Genomic DNA, 19,554 nt, shown 5'->3' with positions numbered 1-19,554 from the left:
GTTGCTGAAAGACGGGGAACGGAGAAGGAGAACAACCAGGGGAACAACCAGAGGAACAATCAGAGGAACCAATCAGAGGAACAACCAGAGGAACCAACCAGAGGAACCAACCAGAGGAACCAACCAGAGGAACCAACCAGAGGAACAACCAGAGGAACAATCAGAGGAACAACCAGAGGAACAATCAGAGGAACAACCAGAGGAACCAACCAGAGGAACCAACCAGAGGAACCAACCAGAGGAACCAACCAGAGGAACCAACCAGAGGAACCAATCAGAGGAACCAATCAGAGGAACCAACCAGAGGAACCAACCAGAGGAATCAATCAGAGGAACCAACCAGAGGAACCAATCAGAGGAATCAATCAGAGGAACAACCAGAGGAACCAATCAGAGGAACAACCAGAGGATGCAATTCAGAGGAACCAATCAGAGGAACAACCAGAGGAACCAATCAGAGGAACAACCAGAGGAACCAATCAGAGGAACCAACCAATCAAGGGACAGGTGTGTTTGATTCACTCACTGATTAACAAACACACACACACGTGTTTTGACAGTCACAGTAATAGCCGTGTGTGTGTGTGTGTGTGTGTGTGTGTGTGTTCCACTCCAACACAAGCAAACAGTGTTAGTAAAGGTGTATAAACTCTCAAAAGACCAATTATATTTCTGCAGCTTCTCACCTTCTTCCTGCACACACTCCTTTGTCTCCCTCACTCTTTTTTTTATCCTCTCCCTCGCTCCTCTTCATCCTCTCATCACTTCTCTTCATCCTCTACATGAGATCAGGACAGTGTTTTCAGTGATTCCTCTGAGGCCATGTGTGAGAGGGAAGGTTTGTGTGTGAGCCTTAAAGCCACAGAACGGAACAAGTGTGGTAGAGCGCCGCCCTGCAGGGACTCCGGTTGAACGACTGGACGAGACTTTTTTTTATTCGCAGGACAAGTGTCCTATAACATGAAAACCACTGGAAGTGATTGGGTCCATTGCGTGGGCACCGCCACAGATCCATCCGCCGCCGTCCATCCAGCCGATCGGTAGCGTTAGCTTAACATCGACTCGGGCTAAATCAATAAGCTGCATTGACGCAGTCGACGAGTTCATCCAGTGAACCTGGAGAGAAGCTCGCCGCTGTCACAGGAAGTGAACCACCTGCCGTTTGCTGACTAGATGAAGTGAGGCGCTCAGTTTTACGAGGTGTACCTGAAGTACACAGCAGGAGGCTCATTAAACCGGGAAATGCTTCCGTCGGTCAACGAGAACCGAACGTCAAATAAATCAACGATTTTCTGACTGTAAAATGTTTTGCTGATCAAACGCCGGAGAAACATTCAGACACAATCAATAAATCAACATTTACTGGAGGTATTAACTGTCAACGAATCACATAATTGTTTAAATGTCATGAAAACACAACTGCTAAGCTAACAAGTTCTGATGCTACGCTCACAAGCTAAACACAAACTAACTTGTACATTCATCACTTCAGATTAATCAGCTCATAGAGCTACATTGCTTTATTCTTTATTAACTACCTTTATTATTTATGTGAGTACATGAGAAGCTTAGCCGCATTAGCATCTTTACAAATTAGTAAAGAAAGGCGTTACGACGCGTCGGACACGTAAAAGACCACCTTTCTCCACTAAATCGTAGCAGGAAAAGAAACAATATTACAAAGTTTCTGCCGCTACCATAGAAACGGACATCATTTTTAGAACTTTGCCACAAAGTTTTTCTGAAAAAAAACAAAACAAAACAAATGCAAAAATGATGCGTTTTCACGTAAAACGTTGTCGTATAAATGGGGCCTGAGGTTTGCCTCCTCCCAACCCCCACTTTGGGAATCAGTGGCTGAATTCTAGCAGTGTGCTGAGCTGTGGTACACCTGGATAAACCACCTGGATAAACCACCTGGATAAACCACCTGGATAAACCACCCGGATAAACCACCCGGATAAACCACCTGTTACCGAATAAACCACCTGGATAAACCACCTGGATAAACTACCTGGATAAACTACCTGGATAAACTACCTGGATAAACCACCTGGATAAACTACCTGGATAAACCACCTGGATAAACTACCTGGATAAACTACCTGGATAAACCACCTGGATAAACTACCTGGATAAACTACCTGGATAAACCACCTGTAACCAAATAAACCACCTGTAACCGAATAAACCACCTGGATAAATCACCTGGATAAACTACCTGGATAAACTACCTGTAACCGAATAAACCACCTGGATAAACCTGAGGAAACGAGTCAATCTGAACACGATGAGGCGGCGTTTTGACAGTCGTTTCCCAGGAAAGATGTTTTCTTTTTTTTTATCAAAAAATAGCTCAACTTGAGAAACGCAACAAATAAAAGGTGGCACATTTAGAAGTAGGCGTCTACTCGTCAGCCAAACAATCAAACATCCACACCTTCATTCAGAAATATTTACTTTATGCTTCATTCATGTGCTTGTAATGCAGCCAGCCGCCACTAGAGGGAGCTGCAGTGCTACGAGTCCTCTCACAAAGACGGCGGTCTGTCAGAACCTTCATCACAAAAATTAAAACAAGGCAACGTTTCGGGGGAAACGAACCAAGACGCTAGCAGCGGTAAACGCTAGGTGGCGTCGTTTCCCCCGGGGACGCTCTCGTCATGACGATAACACACCAGGTCTCCTCCCACATTACTACTCTGGAGCTTTAAAAGCTTCGGGGAGTTTCTAAAGGCACGGAGCTGAAGTGCTAAAGGCTAACCGCTAACGGCTAACCGCCACAGTCCTCCTGCCGCCCCCTGGTGGCGGCGCTCTGCTGCGTTTAGCTGCTGGACGACTGACCGGGACGGAATCACTGGGAAAGCTGCTTCTGAGTCACGGTCAGGAATCTTTTGCTCCTCTTGTTTTGGGTTTTTTTTTTTTTTATCTGGCACACAAACAGAACCGTCGTGGGAAAAAAACCCGCTGGGCTGCAGCGCTGAGGGGAGGAAGACGGAGGGACGGCGTGGGAAAGTCCCTCGCTGGGTCTTCTGAAGAGCTTCAGTTACTGATCGGACCAGGAACCAGCCCAGCTCTGAAGCATCAGCGGACCCAGGACCGCCTCAGTACCCACCCAGGACCGCCCCAGAACCCATCCAGAACTACCAGAGAACCGTTGAAGAACAAACTCAATAACAACAAGCTCAGTATCGACTCAGAACGACTCAATATGAACTCAGAACGACTCACTATGAACTTAGAACGACTCAGAACGACTCAATATGAACTCAGAACGACTCAATATGAACTCAGAACGACTCACTATGAACTCAGAACGACTCACTATGAACTCAGAACGACTCAGAACGACTCAATATGAACTCAGAATGACTCAATATGAACTCAGAATGACTCAGAACAGCTGAGAATCACGAGGCTCCAGCTTTCTGTCGGCCATCATATAATCTGCTGGATCAGACGATTCGAGGTAAACGGAACTCCAACTGCTGAAGCATCAGACATTAAAACCATCGATCGAAAGAAGCAGCCTGAAGAGTTAAAAACCTTTTAAATCTGTTTCATCATGTTCATGTCGATACGTTCGTCTTACGTTGACGAAACACCTGGAGGCATTAATAACACATAAAACTGTTTGAAAACTGTTGAAACGGCTAAAATAGATAATTTATTTGAAAACAAATGATACATAAAGCAGGTAAAATAACTAGAACTGTACGTCTTTTCCAAAACTTGTACGAGTTCATGCGTACTTTTCCATCAAATCAATAAAACCCAACAATAGAACTTGTTTTAAAAAAAAAACACTAAATGATCCCAACACCAGAGTGGGACACTTCTAGAACTCTACTTTTAAAAATGAGAACAACACAAGCGGAGAAGAGGAAGGAGAGGAAGGACAGGTTTGTATCGGAGAGCTCCAGTGAGTTAATCCATGGTTCTGCAGGGCGGCAGGCTCTGGTTCCACTCTGGGACTCAGACGTCCCGTCATGTCAGGCGCTTTGTGTTTATGCCTGCTGGAATTCTGCAAATCACATAAACACGCTAAGTTTAGCCCAAATACGCCCGGGGCTGCTGAGCAGAACGAGTCGCTCACTTCAACAGAACCTCGTGTGTTCTCATGTGTGTGAGTGTGTGTGTGTGTGTGTGTGTGTGTGTTACCCGTTAACACACCTTGATGTGGACAACCTGCCTGACGAGGACAACGGACAGGTTTTCCTGCCGCTCCGTGAAGCTCCTCTACGTTAGTTTGACTTTCACTAACCAGCAGAGAACATAAACCCACCAAGACGCTCCAATCTGGTCCCACCAAGGAGCTCATAAGAGGATTTATACTAGTTTTATTTTGAAATTTCATTGCGTTTTGCGCCAGAGCGTTTCATTAAAATGGACTTTATGTTGAGGTTGTAATTTTCAGTACTTAAGTGTTTGATCTTGTAAAACTATAGACCGCTTCATTCCAGACACGCCAAGGAAGGCTTTGCGTTTTCACTCGTTGTCATGGAAACGGGCGCCGACAATCTGACTCCTTCAGTGAAAGTTGACTTCTGGTTTCATTGGTGTTTCAATCCGCCACGGTTCAAAACAATAAGCTCGTTTAAATACAAGGAAAACAATAGAATCCATGATAATAATAATAAAAAATTTAAAAAACGGACGTATCGCTCCCCCTGGTCCGACTCGTCACGGCGGTGAAGAGTGAGGGGAAGAGTGACGGCTCACTACTGAGCACCTCCAGCCTCCGTGAAAATAATTCATGACGACTGATTGAACACAAGAAGCCCTCAGACGCCATTTCAAGCGCTAACAGCTTGATCAATTATTTACTATTCAATACTACCAAGGTCGCGTCCCACAGTCACACTAATGTGGAAACCCATCGGGGTTCGCCGAGTGTGAAGATCGGATTGAATCGGCGATTTAACTCTGATGGCGACGTGACGTCATCAGCAGGTGGAAAATCAACAATCTGTGAAAGGTTAAACAACATCCAGAACACAGCAGTTTTACAAGTTTAGTCGTTTTCCTGTTAATGTAACTTATGGTAAGTAGTGACCAAAATATATGTGTACATACCATTAGTGACCACTAGGTGTCAGTGTAAGGCAGCAGAAAGCAGGACCACAGAAGAACAGTTTTAGTCACTTTGCAGTTCCGTGTCCCTCTGACTCAATACACCATCTGGTGGTGCAAACCGGTAATGCCTTTTTTTTTTTTTTTTAAAGGTCCATATTATATTACTATCTTGACCCTTAGAATGAAAATAAAACATGTGGGACGTTATATTCTGTTTCCTATGAACGAATGAAAAGAGGCTGATTTAATCACATCCAATAGCCTGACGGGCAGAATTTATGCTAATGTCACGTTAACGATGCGTATCGTTGCTGACGACGTCACTTTGAAGCTGATAATCCATCGTCATGGTCGCTCGTGTGTGTGTGTGTGTGTGTGTGCGTGTGTGTGTGTTTCCCACGGCTATTTCCAGCCCCGTCAGGGGAGCGTCTGTGAGTCACACACTGGATTAAAAACAGTCAAACACACCGTGAGCAATACACACTCTGAAAAACGTCTCCTCCTCCAGCAGACACACACACACACACACACACACACACAGATGTAAATAACAACACGAGAAGCAGATGGGAATGAAATTCTGGATCTCCATCACAATACGACATGTCAAATTCAGGAGCGACGGTCACCGACTCCACCATACAAACGACACAAACGACACAAACTCCACCCTACAAACGACACAAACGACGAGGGCTGCAACAACAAATCTACAAAATCGATTAAATTCGATTGTTAAAAGTGTTGGCAACTCATTTAATTATCGATTCGTTGTGTCGCGCCATTTATGCGTCACTCGGCCGGCGTTCGCTGTCTCGGTAACATCAAAGTTGCGGCGGCGCACGCTCAGATGTGGGGAGACAAAACAAAACAAGTCGTGCAAAGCGGAGGATGTAAACAACCACAGAGGATTCATAGAGGACTTGTTGGGTTTTTCTATTTTCTCTGCTAAAAGCACCGAGGAACGACTGTGTTGTATTTGGTGCTATATAAATAAAGTTGAATTGAATTGAATAAGGTCTGCTGAGGTTACAAAGTGTAAATTTAAAGGTTATTATAGCAATATTTCACCAGTCTGCCCACGAAACTGGACTATACGTGGTTCCTGAAGTACATGAAATCTTATTTAATCATTATCTTGTATACATCTTATTTACATGTGTATATATGTATTTATATTGTATACATCTTTATATTGATTCAGTTATGTTTTTTTAAATAACTATAAAATATTGATGTTTGGTTCGGTCAATATCAACTGGTCCTACAATTTAAAAAAAAATTTTTTTTTAACATTATAATCAACCGATTTATCGATTATTAAAATAATCGTTAGTTGCAGCCCTACAAACGACACTAACGCCACAAAAGACAACAACTCCATCAGACAAAATGAAACTGAGGTGAAGAAACGGCGGCTCGGCTCCAGAAAAAGGAATCTAAAGTAAAAAAAATACTTTGGTTCAGTTTGCATTGTTCGTAAAGTGTCAACATTTTGACTGCTCGTGTATTCCATTCACCCAAGTGTGTGTGTGTGTGTGTGTGTGTGTGTGTGTGTGTGTGTGTGTGTGTGTGTGTGTGTGTGTGTGTGTGTGTGTGTGTGCGCACATGTTGAAACATCTGGAGTCTCATCGGTTGAAGTGTGTAAACACCGCGGCGTGAGAGGCAGCGTGTTTTGAAAAGTGCTGGACTCCTGGGAAGGAGGGAGCGAGAGACATCCAGAAGAAATGTAGGAGAGAGAGAGAGAGGATGATGACTCAGCTGTACAGATGGATGATAAGAGGACAGAAATATTGTGAGAGGTGAAGATTAGCGCTAATAAAAAGGGCAGCGGGGAGGAAGATGAGTATGGCGTCAATTTGGTGCCAGAACCTGGAGCACATAAAAAGTGTGATGACACAGTGAGAACACTTTGTGCTCTCGCTGGGCCTCCTTTGATCTCTGTGATCTCTGTGATGTCTCTGCACGCTGATGTTGAGTTTTGGCTCTTTGGGGGCGGGCATTGCATGAGACGACCTCGTAATCTCCCCCTCCTTTCTGATTGGTCACTTTAAACGTCACTGTTTCCTGGTCAGAGGGAGAGTAGGGCGGGCAAGGCCCCCCCGCAGAACCCAGAGGAACAAGGAGAAAAGACATCGGGCTGTGACGTCAACCAGCGGCTTGGTAAAAAAATGTTTTTCATACTCCGTGAAGAAGCTGGCAAACCCGTAGGCCACGCCCCCTCCATACAACAGGCCACGCCCCCTCCATACAACAGGCCACGCCCCCTCACGGCAGCCACACATCGGTGAAGCGGCGTTCAAACCTTCCAACTGCAGCTTGTTTCTCACTTCCAACATTTCCATAAACACGTTTCCCCTGAACTCTTTCAGTAATAAAAGAGAAAGTTTGTGTTGGTCTGGTTTTAACTGCAGGAGTTGAGTGATGCGTTCAGGTGCATCACGTCACTCCGCCCGCCGACATCTCCACCGATTCCACACTGTGCCCATGCTCAGTAAAGCCAATCAGAACAAAGTTCCCTCGGTGATGTCATGACTCCCAGTCCATATTCTCCTGGACTTGGTACTTTTATTTTGACAGTCACCGTAATAGCTGTGTGTGTGTGTGTGTGTGTGTGTGTGTGTGTGTGTGTGTGTGTGTGTGTGTGTGTGTGTGTGTGTGTGTGTGTGTGTGTGTGTGTGTGCATGTGTCAATAAAGCTTCTTGAATGAGAACGTGAACGTGTTGGAGGGACGACAGACTGAAACAGATAGAAAGACTGAAACAGACTGAAACGGACAGAAACAGACAGAAACAGACAGAAAGACTGAAACAGATAGAAAGACTGAAACAGACTGAAACAGGCTGAAATGGGGAGAAACAGGCAGAAACAGGCAGAAACAGGCAGAAACAGACAGAAACACACAGGAAGTGAATGAAAGAGAAAATCCATCGCTGCCTCTCATCTGGAGGATAATTGGTTTTCCTCTAGACACCCGGAGTCCCATTCACAACCTTCCTCCTCACTCCGGCATCTCCGCAGAAAATTATTTTTATAGACACACACACACACACACACTCACACACACACACACACACACACACACACTCACACACACACACACGATCAGCATGTAATCAGTGAAGGTCCTGATTAGCGAGTTACACTACACACCAAGACAAAGAGATTCATTTACTCTTCTACTTCAGCACGAGAATGAGGGGGAGTTTAGTGTGTGTGTGTGTGTGTGTATGTGTGTGTGTCTATAAAAATTATTTTCTGTGGAGACGCCAGACACTCGCACACTGGATCCAGACAAAGAGACAAAAAGAAACACAAGGCAGCAGACACAAGAGGAGGGGGAACACCAAAAGACACACACACATCACATTTACAGAGAGATAGAGAGAGAGAGAGAGAGAGAGAGAGAGAGAGAGAGAGAGAGAGAGAGAGAGAGAGCTTGGAGCGTGGGCTAGAGTCTGCAGGGGAGCTCGGTGTGTGTTTTGAAGATGCCTGCTCAGCAAAGCTCCTGGCTACACTGAAAATGAGTCAGGACTCGGGGTGAGGAAGATGAGGAGGGTGAGGAAGGTGAGGAGTCCCCCCCCCCCCCCCCCTCCTCCAGAGCCGCATGAGACCAATGAAGCAGAAGAACATGTGTTCTTCTCCTCCAGGACTCGTTCAGGACAAACACCTGACGGACCAGTGCCAGGAAATGAACACCTCTGGTGAAAACGTGAAGGAGGAGGTGACAGGAGGAAGATGAGGTGGAGGTGGAGAGAGAGAGAGAGAGAGAGAGAGAGAGAGAGAGAGGAGTTCCTCAGGGCTTCCAGGTGTGTGGAGGAGCGTCGTCTTCCTCCTCAGAAGCACCCTGCTGCTCCTTCTCTTCACCCGCACTGGGAACAGGGTTATTATTAACGTGTAAATAGTTGAATCAAAAAGGGCCAAAAGATTCTCTTCTCTCTCTCTTCTTGTTCTTGTGGATCCACACTGGAGGTCTGGTCACGGTTGGTCCTCGAGGATCACAGTCTGGAGAGGTCCGGACGCTGAAGTGGTGAAGTGATGAATCCTCCGTTTCTCTTTCCGCAGCTCAGGGGACGCTTCAATATTTGATTATATCGCTTTAAAAAAAAATAATTAAAGAAAAACCTCCTTCATCACAGCGTTTAGCCAGGGTCCTCTTCCTCCTCCTCCTCCTCCCCCTCCTCCTCCTCCACCTCCACCCCCTCCTCCACCCCCTCCTCCTCTTCCTCCCTTTCCTCCCCTCTCCTCCTCCTCCTCCTCTTCCTCCCTTCCTGCCCTCCTCCACCCCTCCTCCCCCTCCTCTTCCTCCCTTCCCTCCTCTTCCCCCCACCTCCTCCTCCACCTCCTCATCCTCCTCCACCTCCACCCCCTCCTCCTCTTCTTCCTCCACCTCCACCTCTTCCTCCTCCTCCTCCTCTTCCTCCACCTCCACCTCCACCTCCACCTCCTCCCCCTCCCCCTCCTCCTCCTCCAAAGCTGCTGTATATCAGAGAGCGAGACGTTGGAATGTGAGTCTCTGCTCAGGCCTGCTGGTGCCACGGGGTCAGGGGTCAGGGGGTCAGGGGCTGGTAGATTAGAGTGACACAGTGGACCCCCCCCCCACCCCCACCCCCACCATCCCCCCCCCCCCCCCGGTGTCTCCTCCGCTCACCGTCAACACGTTTGCTTCGGAGCCCCAAACCAACCGACCAGAACAGGAAGTGTGAGGGATCCTCTTACGTGGAGGGGAAAAGTCACGAGACAATTAAATTACGGGGAAGACATCGGCACCACCCTGCCGGTGATGGATTACATTCCATTACTTCACTCCACGTGCGGGACTTCCACGTCATTCTTCATCCAGACTTCGTTCCACTTCCTGTTTCTTTCAAACTCACGTACACCGACGAGCTATAGATCAACCTTTCAGTCCCAAAGCGCTTCACATCGCCAATCACACGCCCGATGGAGGCCGCGGCGGTTCGGGGGTTCAGTGTCTTGCTCGGGGACACTTTGGCCTGTGGACAGGTGGGGATGGGAATCGAACCTGCGGCCGTCCAACTGGGAGACAGCTTCTTCTCAGAGCATGACCTCTCCTGCTTGAACCAGGACGGTGGAGGCTTTAACGTCCCGCGGGTGAGAGAAGACGGGGGGGGACGCGTTCGAACAGCCTGGCGTCCCATCGGTAAAGAAAATGTCCACCGAATATCACGATGCACGTCCCTCTGGACCTGCAGCTGAGTGACGCCGGTGTCACGGATTCACGGGTTCCACCGACGTCCACCGTCACCGGTGCGTCTCAAACACGAGACCAGACCTGGACGACGACGCGGTCATGGAGGCAGAAAAGCTCGGAGAAGAGCCCATTTTCCCCAGAATCCCCCCGTTTACCTCCATTCAAGGCCGCCGCCAGCAGGGATGATGGGTAAAGAGCCCTGATAACAGATGTACTGCGCTGTGTAAGGTGGGGGAGGGTGAGGGGAGGGGGGGGGGGGGGGGGCAGACGTGGTTCTGATAAGATAGGAAGAGGAAACGATAAAGAGCGACAGGCTTGAGGAGGAGGAGGAGGAGGAGGAGGAGGAGGAGGAGGAGGGGGAGGGGTGAAGTGAGTGATGGAGAGGAAGGTGCAGAATATCGACGGTGAATTCGGGGCAGCAGATGGAAGGAGGGAAAGAGGAAGAGATTTGAGACTCAGACAAAATCCAGAGATTTAAATTGAGGGGAGGAATAACAAGAGACAGAGGCTTTCAGGGTGTGTGTGTGTGTGTGTGTGTGTGTGTGTGTGTGTGTGTGTGTGTGTGTGTGTGTGTGTGTGTGTGTCTTGGCACGTGTGAAGGTCTCAGTTTCTTGGCAGGAAGCTGGGCCCTAATGGAGATATAAGAAGCCTCCAAGTTTGATCACACACACACACACACACACACACACACACACACACACACACACACACACACACACACACACACACACACACACACACACACACACACACACACACACACACACACACACACACACACACACACACACACACACACACACACACACACACACACACACACAGGATGTCCTCCGTAGAATTTGATGGGATATTTCAGCTTGATGTCAAGCGATGATGAAAAGTTTCAACATAGAGTGTCTTGCGGAGCCGATCTGTCCACTGGGCTACGTGACGAGACTCAGAACTGAACGGCGATCATGCCGCCGCAACATCGCAACGTAGCGGTGGAGGCTCGCTGCCTTATAGCTCGTGATTAGAAACTGTGCAGCTCAGAAAACGTCAGGCGTTTTCCAGTGCGAGTCTGGTGATTTACTTTACGTCTCGCACAGCCTGAACGGCTCACTCAAGGTGAATCGGTGGTAATTGAACAGAGCAGCTGACATCGATCCGCCTCCTCTCCTCCCGTTAGGTGTGTGGATCTGGAAAACTGGACCTTCGTTAGGTTTTTTTTAATGAGGCGAGAAGCTAAAGGCTAGAACCCGGAGCTCCGAGACGAACACCAGAGTGTGTGTGGGTGGATCGGAGCGGCTGGATTCATTCAAAAATAAAGCTCCAGTCAATCAACCATTTATCTTTTGACTCGTTTCATCCTGTTCAGGGAAGCAGGGAACTTTTAGAGACACAACCGGATTCGAACCTGCGTCCTCAGACGTGGCCGGAGCTCGTGACGCAACTAATCCTGAGAAAACCCGAGTCAACATGTCAAAGATTACGGCACCGGGTGTGAAGTGGCCATCAGACAGCAGCTCAGGAAGTGAGCAGTGGAAACTTGGGAGACGTTCTTGAACAAAACTAGCGCAGTTTGTCTCTAATGTCACATAACAAAGTAAAGCAGACCACATGGAGGCTGTGTGAGAACAGAAACCGGTGTTAAATTACTGCTCTGGGGCGAATCTTAAGATAAGAGAGATTAACTCGCACTGACCGACGGCTGCCGCTGCTCGCTAGGGACTTCAGGCTAATATGATATTGTTTACACAGAGCTGCTGTGACGCTACGTAGACTGGAGACGCTGCAGGACATCACGGTGACCTCAAATTGTCTCTTTTTTTATAAGTTGGTTGCCAAAAACTTCAGCAAGTATTGTCTGACATCAGGTAGCCTCACCTAACATCACGTAGCATCACCTAACATCAGGTAGCATCATGTAGCATCACCTAACATTAGGTAGCATTATGTAGCATAACCTAACATCACATAGCATCACTTAACATCAGGTAGCATCATGTAGACTCACGCAGCATCATGTAGCAACATGTAGCATCACTTAACATCAGGTAGCATCATGTAGCATTACGCAGCATCATGTAGCAACACGTCGCATCACTTAACAGCAGGTAGCATCATGTAGCATCACGCAGCATCATGTAGCAACACGTAGCATCAGGCAGCAACACGTAGCATCATGCAGCAACACGTAGCATCATGCAGCAACACATAGCATCAAGCAGCAACACATAGCATCAAGCAGCAACACATAGCATCAAGCAGCAACACGTAGCATCATGTAGCATCACGTAGCATCATGCAGCAACACATAGCATCATGCAGCAACACGTAGAATCATGCAGCAACATGTAGCATCATGCAGCAACACATAGCATCATGTAGCAGCACGCAGCAGCAGCGAGAACCAGCCGCCATCTCCTTTAAACCGCTGACTGTAGATTGAGCGGTTCTGCACGCGACTCGTTGGTTTCTGGCCTCATGAAAGTCAAACCAGCCGTTCAAAACACTCAAACACTCCGCAGTGATAAATAAGCCCCCGATGTGGAAGCACTGCCGGCCGTCCATAAATGATTTAATGTTGTGTAAACAAAGTCCCACGCATCAAAGACCGCCGGATTTATGTTTCATGCTAACAGTCATACCGCCGTGTTCCGCACGGCACCGGCCATCACAACAAACTGTGACCCAGTAAACTGCAGTGACATCACCACCATTGATTTTCCACCAAGCAGCAGTGTGTGTGTGTGTGTGTGTGTGTGTGTGTGTGTGTGTGTGTGTGTGTGTGTCCATGCTCAGTGTGATTCTTTAGACCTCATGACTTAGGAATGCTGCGAGCGGCTCAGAGGCCTTCAGATGGGAAACTGACTGATTCCTGCAGATTTTTCCCACAACGTGAGTCGACTCAGAGTGTGTGTGTGTGTGTGTGTGTGTGTGTGTGTGTGTGTGTGTGTGTGTGTGTGTGTGTGTGTGTGTGTGTGTCACATCAACTCATTGAAACATTTGCTCCCACAATGCCTCTGGTGGACCTGAGCTGCACCTCGTCCTTCTCAGGAAGTTTCCATCAGTTCAGTGATTTTTAAATAAACCTTTTGTCCTTCCGAGGATTAAACTCTGAAAACCGCCTGACAAACAACAGCCTGTAGTTTACTGACGGCCACAGCAGTCTGTAAACAGTCAGTCACAAACGGTCCGTCACAAACGGTATGTAATAAATGGTATGTAATAAACAGTCCGTAACAAACAGTCCGTCACAAACAGTCCGTCACAAACAGTCTGTAATAAACGGTATGTAATAAACAGTCCGTAATAAACAGTCCGTAATAAACAATCTGTAATAAACAGTCCATCATAAACAGTCTGTAATAAACAATCTGTAATAAACAGTCCATCATAAACAGTCTGTAATAAACAATCTGTCATAAACAGTCTGTAATAAACAGTCTGCAATAAACAGTCTGTAATAAACAATCTGTCATAAACAGTCTGTAATAAACAGTCTGTAATAAACAATCCGTCATAAACAATCTGTCATAAACAGTCTGTAATAAACAGTCTGTAATAAACAATCCGTCATAAACAGTCTGTAATAAACAGTCTGTAATAAACAATCCGTCATAAACAATCTGTCATAAACAGTCTGTAATAAACAGTCTGTAATAAACAATCCGTCATAAACAATCTGTCATAAACAGTCTGTAATAAACAATCCGTCATAAACAGTGAAAATACTAATCTCAGTTAAACACACTTCCACGCTAAAGGAACAACCTGCTGCAACTAAAACTCTTGATCAAATAAAACTTTGACCAGACTTCAGTACTTCACCCTCATTAATCACAAACATTCTTTTATCAGCTTTTCTGTATAGAAATCATATTTACTAAATATTGTATTTCTTTAAATCCAGACCAAATCTTTCTTATATATATATATGTGTGTGTGTGTGTGTGTTATTTCACCGTTTCCTGGTGTGCTCACCACAATAAAGTGCAACTGAACAGCAAATCCACAGTTTTCAGATGTGGGTCAAAGGTCAGGGTCAGAAAGCCCTGAAGCGACCATGAAGAGAAATCTGCCCCACTGAGGCAATTATGAGGTTCTGTAGAGTCGATACGTGGGGTGAAAGTGGGACGCAGCGTTCAAACACTGAACACACTTGTCTTTCAACGCCGGAGGTTCGATTTTGCACCAGGAAGTTATTATGTAGGAGAGAGAAGTGAGGAAACGACGTGAACCGAACGAAATGTACGAAACGTCGTTCACGATCCATTTGTCAACGTAGGAACTTTCAAACTAAAGAAGCAATCAAAACCACAATCATATATTAATGTAATGCAAACAAAACACAAAATAAAACACAAATAAATAAAACTGGAAATGTGAAAACGACAAAAATGGAACGTTTTCAAAATACGACAAAAGAAATGTCCTCAAATGAAATAAACCAGAAACGGAAGAGAAAGAGAAGAGAGTGAACAGTGAAACTACAAAGATAATAAATGTCAGTTCAATACCAGTATGTTTGGAACCCAGAGTGACGTGAGCACAGGTTCTGAAGACGAGCTTTTATTGTGACGGAGAAATGATCTGCAGCGTTTCCTCCTCAGCAGGGGAGGTGGAGCGGATCAGCACCGTCACTGTTCAATGGCCTCGTCACAGCGAGCAGAACCAGGGACACACGGCCGGGCGCCGCAGACGGTCTGGAACCGGGTCAGAACCTTCCTGGAACCGGGTCAGAAGGCCTGAAACCAACCATCCAACCAGACCACCAACCCACCAACCAACCAGACCATCAACCAACCAACAAACCAACCAGACCACCAACCCACCAACCCACCAACCAGACCACCAACCCACCAACCAGACCACCAACAAACCAACCAACCAACAAACCAACCAGAACACAAACCAACCAACTAACCAGCCAACCAATCAACCAGACCACCAACCCACCAACAAACCAACTAACCAACCAGACCACCAACCAACCAAGCAGACCACCAATCAGGGTGGATCACAAACATGTAGATCTAAGGTTTGAATATTACATGAAATTAGGTGCAACTTAAATGAATGGTGGATTAAATGGCATGAATCATTCTTATGCAAAAGTACAAATTTAGAAAAGAAATACTCATAAAAGGGACAAATAGTCGCGGTACCAGGTATTTACCTCTGTTGAATGTTGTGATGACGCCGTTTGAAAACGATACAAAGACTGATGCAGACGATGTTATTGTCTTTAACACTTCTTCTTTCATGTGACAGTTAATTTCTCTTGGTGTGGATTTACAACCCGCCGTGGCCAAAATGCTACTAAATGACAGTAACATCAGTGTGGTTGCCATGTAACAGTGTCCTGCTAGTAGATACTCTGATGTCGCTACAAGTCAGATAATCCGCTCTGTTACTGGGTCATCATTTAATTACATTTCATTTCATTTCACACAGCAGGGCAGCCCACTGGCCCTTTCCTCACTTCCTGTTGGGAATTATTGCTTTTTGCTTTGGGCAGGGTGTTAAACATACCAGCATGTGAGAGGCTCTAATCCGGCCCCTCGAACGCTCTAATCCGGCTCCTCAGTAAGAGGCTCTAATCCAGCCCCTCAGTGAGAGGCTCTAGTCCGGCCCCTCAGTAAGAGGCTCTAATCCAGCCCCTCAAAGAGAGGCTCTAAACCGGCCCCTCTGAGACTCTAATCTTGCTCCTCGAAGGCTCTAATCCGGCTCCTCAGTGAGAGGCTCTAATCCAGCCCCTCACAGAGGCTCTAATCCGGCCCCTCGAACGCTCTAATCCGGCTCCTCAGTAAGAGGCTCTAATCCAGCCCCTCAGTGAGAGGCTCTAATCCGGTCCCTCTGAGGCTCTAATCCTGGTCACAGACCTTAGAGTGAGAGGCTCTAATCCGGCCCCTCAGTGAGAGACTCTAATCCTGCCCTGCGGAGGCTGCAATTCGGCCCCTCAGTGAGAGGCTCTAATCTGGTCCCTCAGAGAGAGGCTCTAATCTGGCCCCTCAGAGACTCTAATCTGGCCCCTCAGCAGCTCTAATCTGGGCCCTCAGCGGCTCTAATCTGGCCCCTCAGAGGCTCTAATCTGGCCCCTCAGAGACTCTAATCTGGCCCCTCAGAGACTCTAATCTGGCCCCTCAGAGGCTCTAATCTGGGCCCTCAGAGGCTCTAATCCGACCCCCCAGAGGCTCTAATCCGGCCCGCTGGATGACCTCTGAAGGTGAACCACTGCCAGAAAAGACATGAAGCTAAATTCCACACAGAGAATCTGTCTCGCTGCCAACATGGACGCCCGTCCAGTCGTCCCTCCTCAGCATCTTGTGGACAATCACGTTCGGACGCACAGCTGGATTAGCAGGAGGAATCCACAACCAGGATAATCCAGTCAAAGCCATTGTTTCTCGTTAGGCCTGTGACCATACCTCCTTTGGCTGGACGATATATTGTCCTTTACGCTGTTGCCAAAAAACAAATCAATTGTCAAATCAATTTGAGAAAATAAGGTCAAAATAATGCAAATATAATCTTTCAAAAGCAATAAACTTTTATATTTCTCGTTTTTTAACCATTGCAATTGGAATGTCAGGAGCTTTTAAATCATTTAAATAAATATAGAAATACTCTTCGATTAAAAAAAATAATAATAAAATCGACCCGACTGTTAAGAAAACATGCGATGTAACATCTTGTAAAACTGGAGTGTGTCAAGAGTTTCAATTCACTGAGTTTATTTCTCGTTTCTATTTGACATGTTTTCTAAATAAATAACAAAAACACTGAAAACAATCAAGAGAAACTGCTGCTGAGAGAACTTGGTCGCTGCACGTGTGTTTGTTTTGTCGTGGTAATATTATTTCCACATCGTACCGTCCGTCCATCACCTTGACGACCACACCGCGGCGGCGTTGTCAAGCCGGCGTCGCCGTGTCTCCGTGTCTCCGTCAACTATTCAGTCTCATTCACACAGTCGGATGCAGTTTGGGTTCAGAGGCTCAGTGTCCCCCCCTGTCCTTCAGCTCTATTGGTCCTTCCGTCTTTAGAGACAGACGGTGGGAAAAGGTACGTCAAGTCACTTCTCCAGAGCTCGATACAGGATCAGGTTCTGGACTTCGGACTCGTCCAGACCAGGGGAGCCGTCCCACTCTGGAAGAGTCTGGACCGTCCCATGTTGAAAATGTGGACAAGAGAAGTTTCTGGACCATTGGACCAGAGCGTCTGACGCACATCAACAAGGGCCAAGCAAAGGATTCATTTAACTTTGGGAAACGGACAAGAACATTAGTGAAGATGAAAACAAGATCCGACACTTTGTGGACAGGAGAGGACAGGTGGACCTGAACAGGTTATGACAGGCAGACTTAGACAGGTAGACCGAGACAGGCAGACCTGGACAGGTGAGGACAGGCAGACCTGGACAGGTAGGCCTGGACAGGTCAGGTCAGGTAGACCTCAACAAGTGAGGACAGATATACCCGGACAGGTTAGGACAGACAGACCTGGACAGGCAGACCTGGACAGGTGAGGACAGACAGACCTGGACAGGCCTGCAGTCCATCACACGGGAAACGCAGAGACAAACCGTCACATTCACACCCAATGAGGTGGAGTTCAGGAGAGACAACCTCCACCCACCTGGTCCTGCAGCCTGGGAACCCTCTAAGGAACCCCCCCTCCCCTCCCCTCCCCTTAGGAACTCCCATCAAGAACCCCCCCCCCCCGGACCCAGCAGCAGCCTACCTCAGCAGGCTGGGCAGGGGGATGGACCCGGCCCCCGACCCGAGGAGCCCCCTCTTCCCACTCAGCAGCTTCTCCACCAGGGCCACGTTCCCGGTCCGGGCGGCTTCCAGCAGCTCCTGCTCCTTCCCCATCCCGGACTGCAGTCAGTCACCCTCCAGTCCAGGGGAGTCCCATAAACACCTCCTGCTGCACCTCCTCCTGCACGTCCTGGTGATCCGGATCAGAGCATGTGGGACCTTCCCTCAGAGCATCCTGCAGCTGCTGCTGATGCTGCAGAGCCGCTCGGTCCCGCCCCCCCTGGTCCTCCGTCTCTCCTCCCCCCCGGTTCTCTCCCTCGGAGCCCCGCAGTAGACCGTTGCTCCCCCGGTGCGAGCGTCGACAGGAGCCGCGGGGAGGAGGGGGGGGGGGGGGGGGGGGAGAACCGGAGAACCGGAGAACCGGAGCTCCGGAGCGCAGTGACGAGCGAGAGCCCGCGATGACACTCGGGAACCGGACGCTCGGTTCCGGTCCACACGGAGGCCGCGGTGTGTCGCGTGCACGCCCGCCTCACGAAGCCTCCAGCCCGGCTGAGTTCTCCGCCTTCTCGCCCGCCCGACCGACCGTCTCCGCTCCGTCCTCCAGCGGCTCTGAGCCGCCGACCGGCCGCGTCAAGTCTCCGGCAGTGGAGCTCCGCTTCCGGCGCGACCCTTTCAAAATAACAACCGCGTGAGAACGTGGAAGAAGAGTTTCAGTTAATGAGCCCCCCCCCCCCCCCCCCCGTGCAATTAACCGCTTGTTGCCAAGCAACGCACCCACACGTTCACTAATTAACACCAGCTGATTGGAAAAAAATTAGCTTTTTTTTTCAACTTCCTGAAAAAAAAACTTCATATATTTTTAAGAAAATAATAATATAATTTCACCAGGTCGTTAAAAATGAGCCCATTCGTTGCCGAGCAACACAGAAAACTTTCCGCGAATTAAACAAAGAGGAAACTACAAAAATTATCTCGTAAAGTAAAAATGTAAACAAAGCTATAGTGTTATGTGCTACTAATATATATATACATATATATATATGTATATATATTTTTTTTTTTGTGCGGATCACTTTATTTCCAATAATGTTTTTAAATCGTCCAAATTGATCATTTTGATATTCCTGTTCAATCAGAACGAATAATTCCGTGACATAATGAAAAAGAGCAAAAAACTTTAAACTTCTCATGATGTTTATTTCCTTCTTCTGTGTTTCTGCTCAGAAGTACTGAACTTGTGTCACCTGTAGTTATTTTTTTTTAAAGGATTTCCTGTAAAAGACTAGACCCTTGATGCCCCCGTCGTTGGAATTTGACACTTTTAGGTATTTTTAATTAGAATTGTATGTGTTTTTTCTGCACTTTTAACACTGAAACGTTTGAGCTCCGTCGAGATCTAGCAGTGAACTTTATTTTGAAAAATGTCCGTCCTCCACTCCATGTGACTCCCGGACTGCCAGTGGAGGAAAAAGCTTCAACAGCACGTCGTCCAGCTGTTCTTCATGTTCCTGGTGC

At 47.4% G+C, this 19,554-nt stretch overlaps 1 protein-coding gene across 1 annotated transcript in view; it reads right to left on the bottom strand.

Annotated features, from left to right (window-relative positions):
• anks1b (ankyrin repeat and sterile alpha motif domain containing 1B) overlaps positions 1-18,227 on the bottom strand; it is a 132,672-nt gene extending 114,445 nt beyond the window's left edge. Inside the window, 1 exon segment of the mRNA XM_080517898.1 lies at positions 18,023-18,227. Coding sequence (XP_080374024.1) covers positions 18,023-18,153 — 131 coding nt within the window. The 5' untranslated portion in view covers positions 18,154-18,227.
• Between the last annotated feature and the right edge of the window lie 1,327 nt (positions 18,228-19,554).

This window comes from Blennius ocellaris (assembly GCF_963422515.1).
Source record: "Blennius ocellaris genome assembly, chromosome: 22".
Lineage (NCBI taxonomy): Eukaryota > Metazoa > Chordata > Actinopteri > Blenniiformes > Blenniidae > Blennius > Blennius ocellaris.
This window is presented reverse-complemented; position numbering and strand designations above follow the sequence as displayed.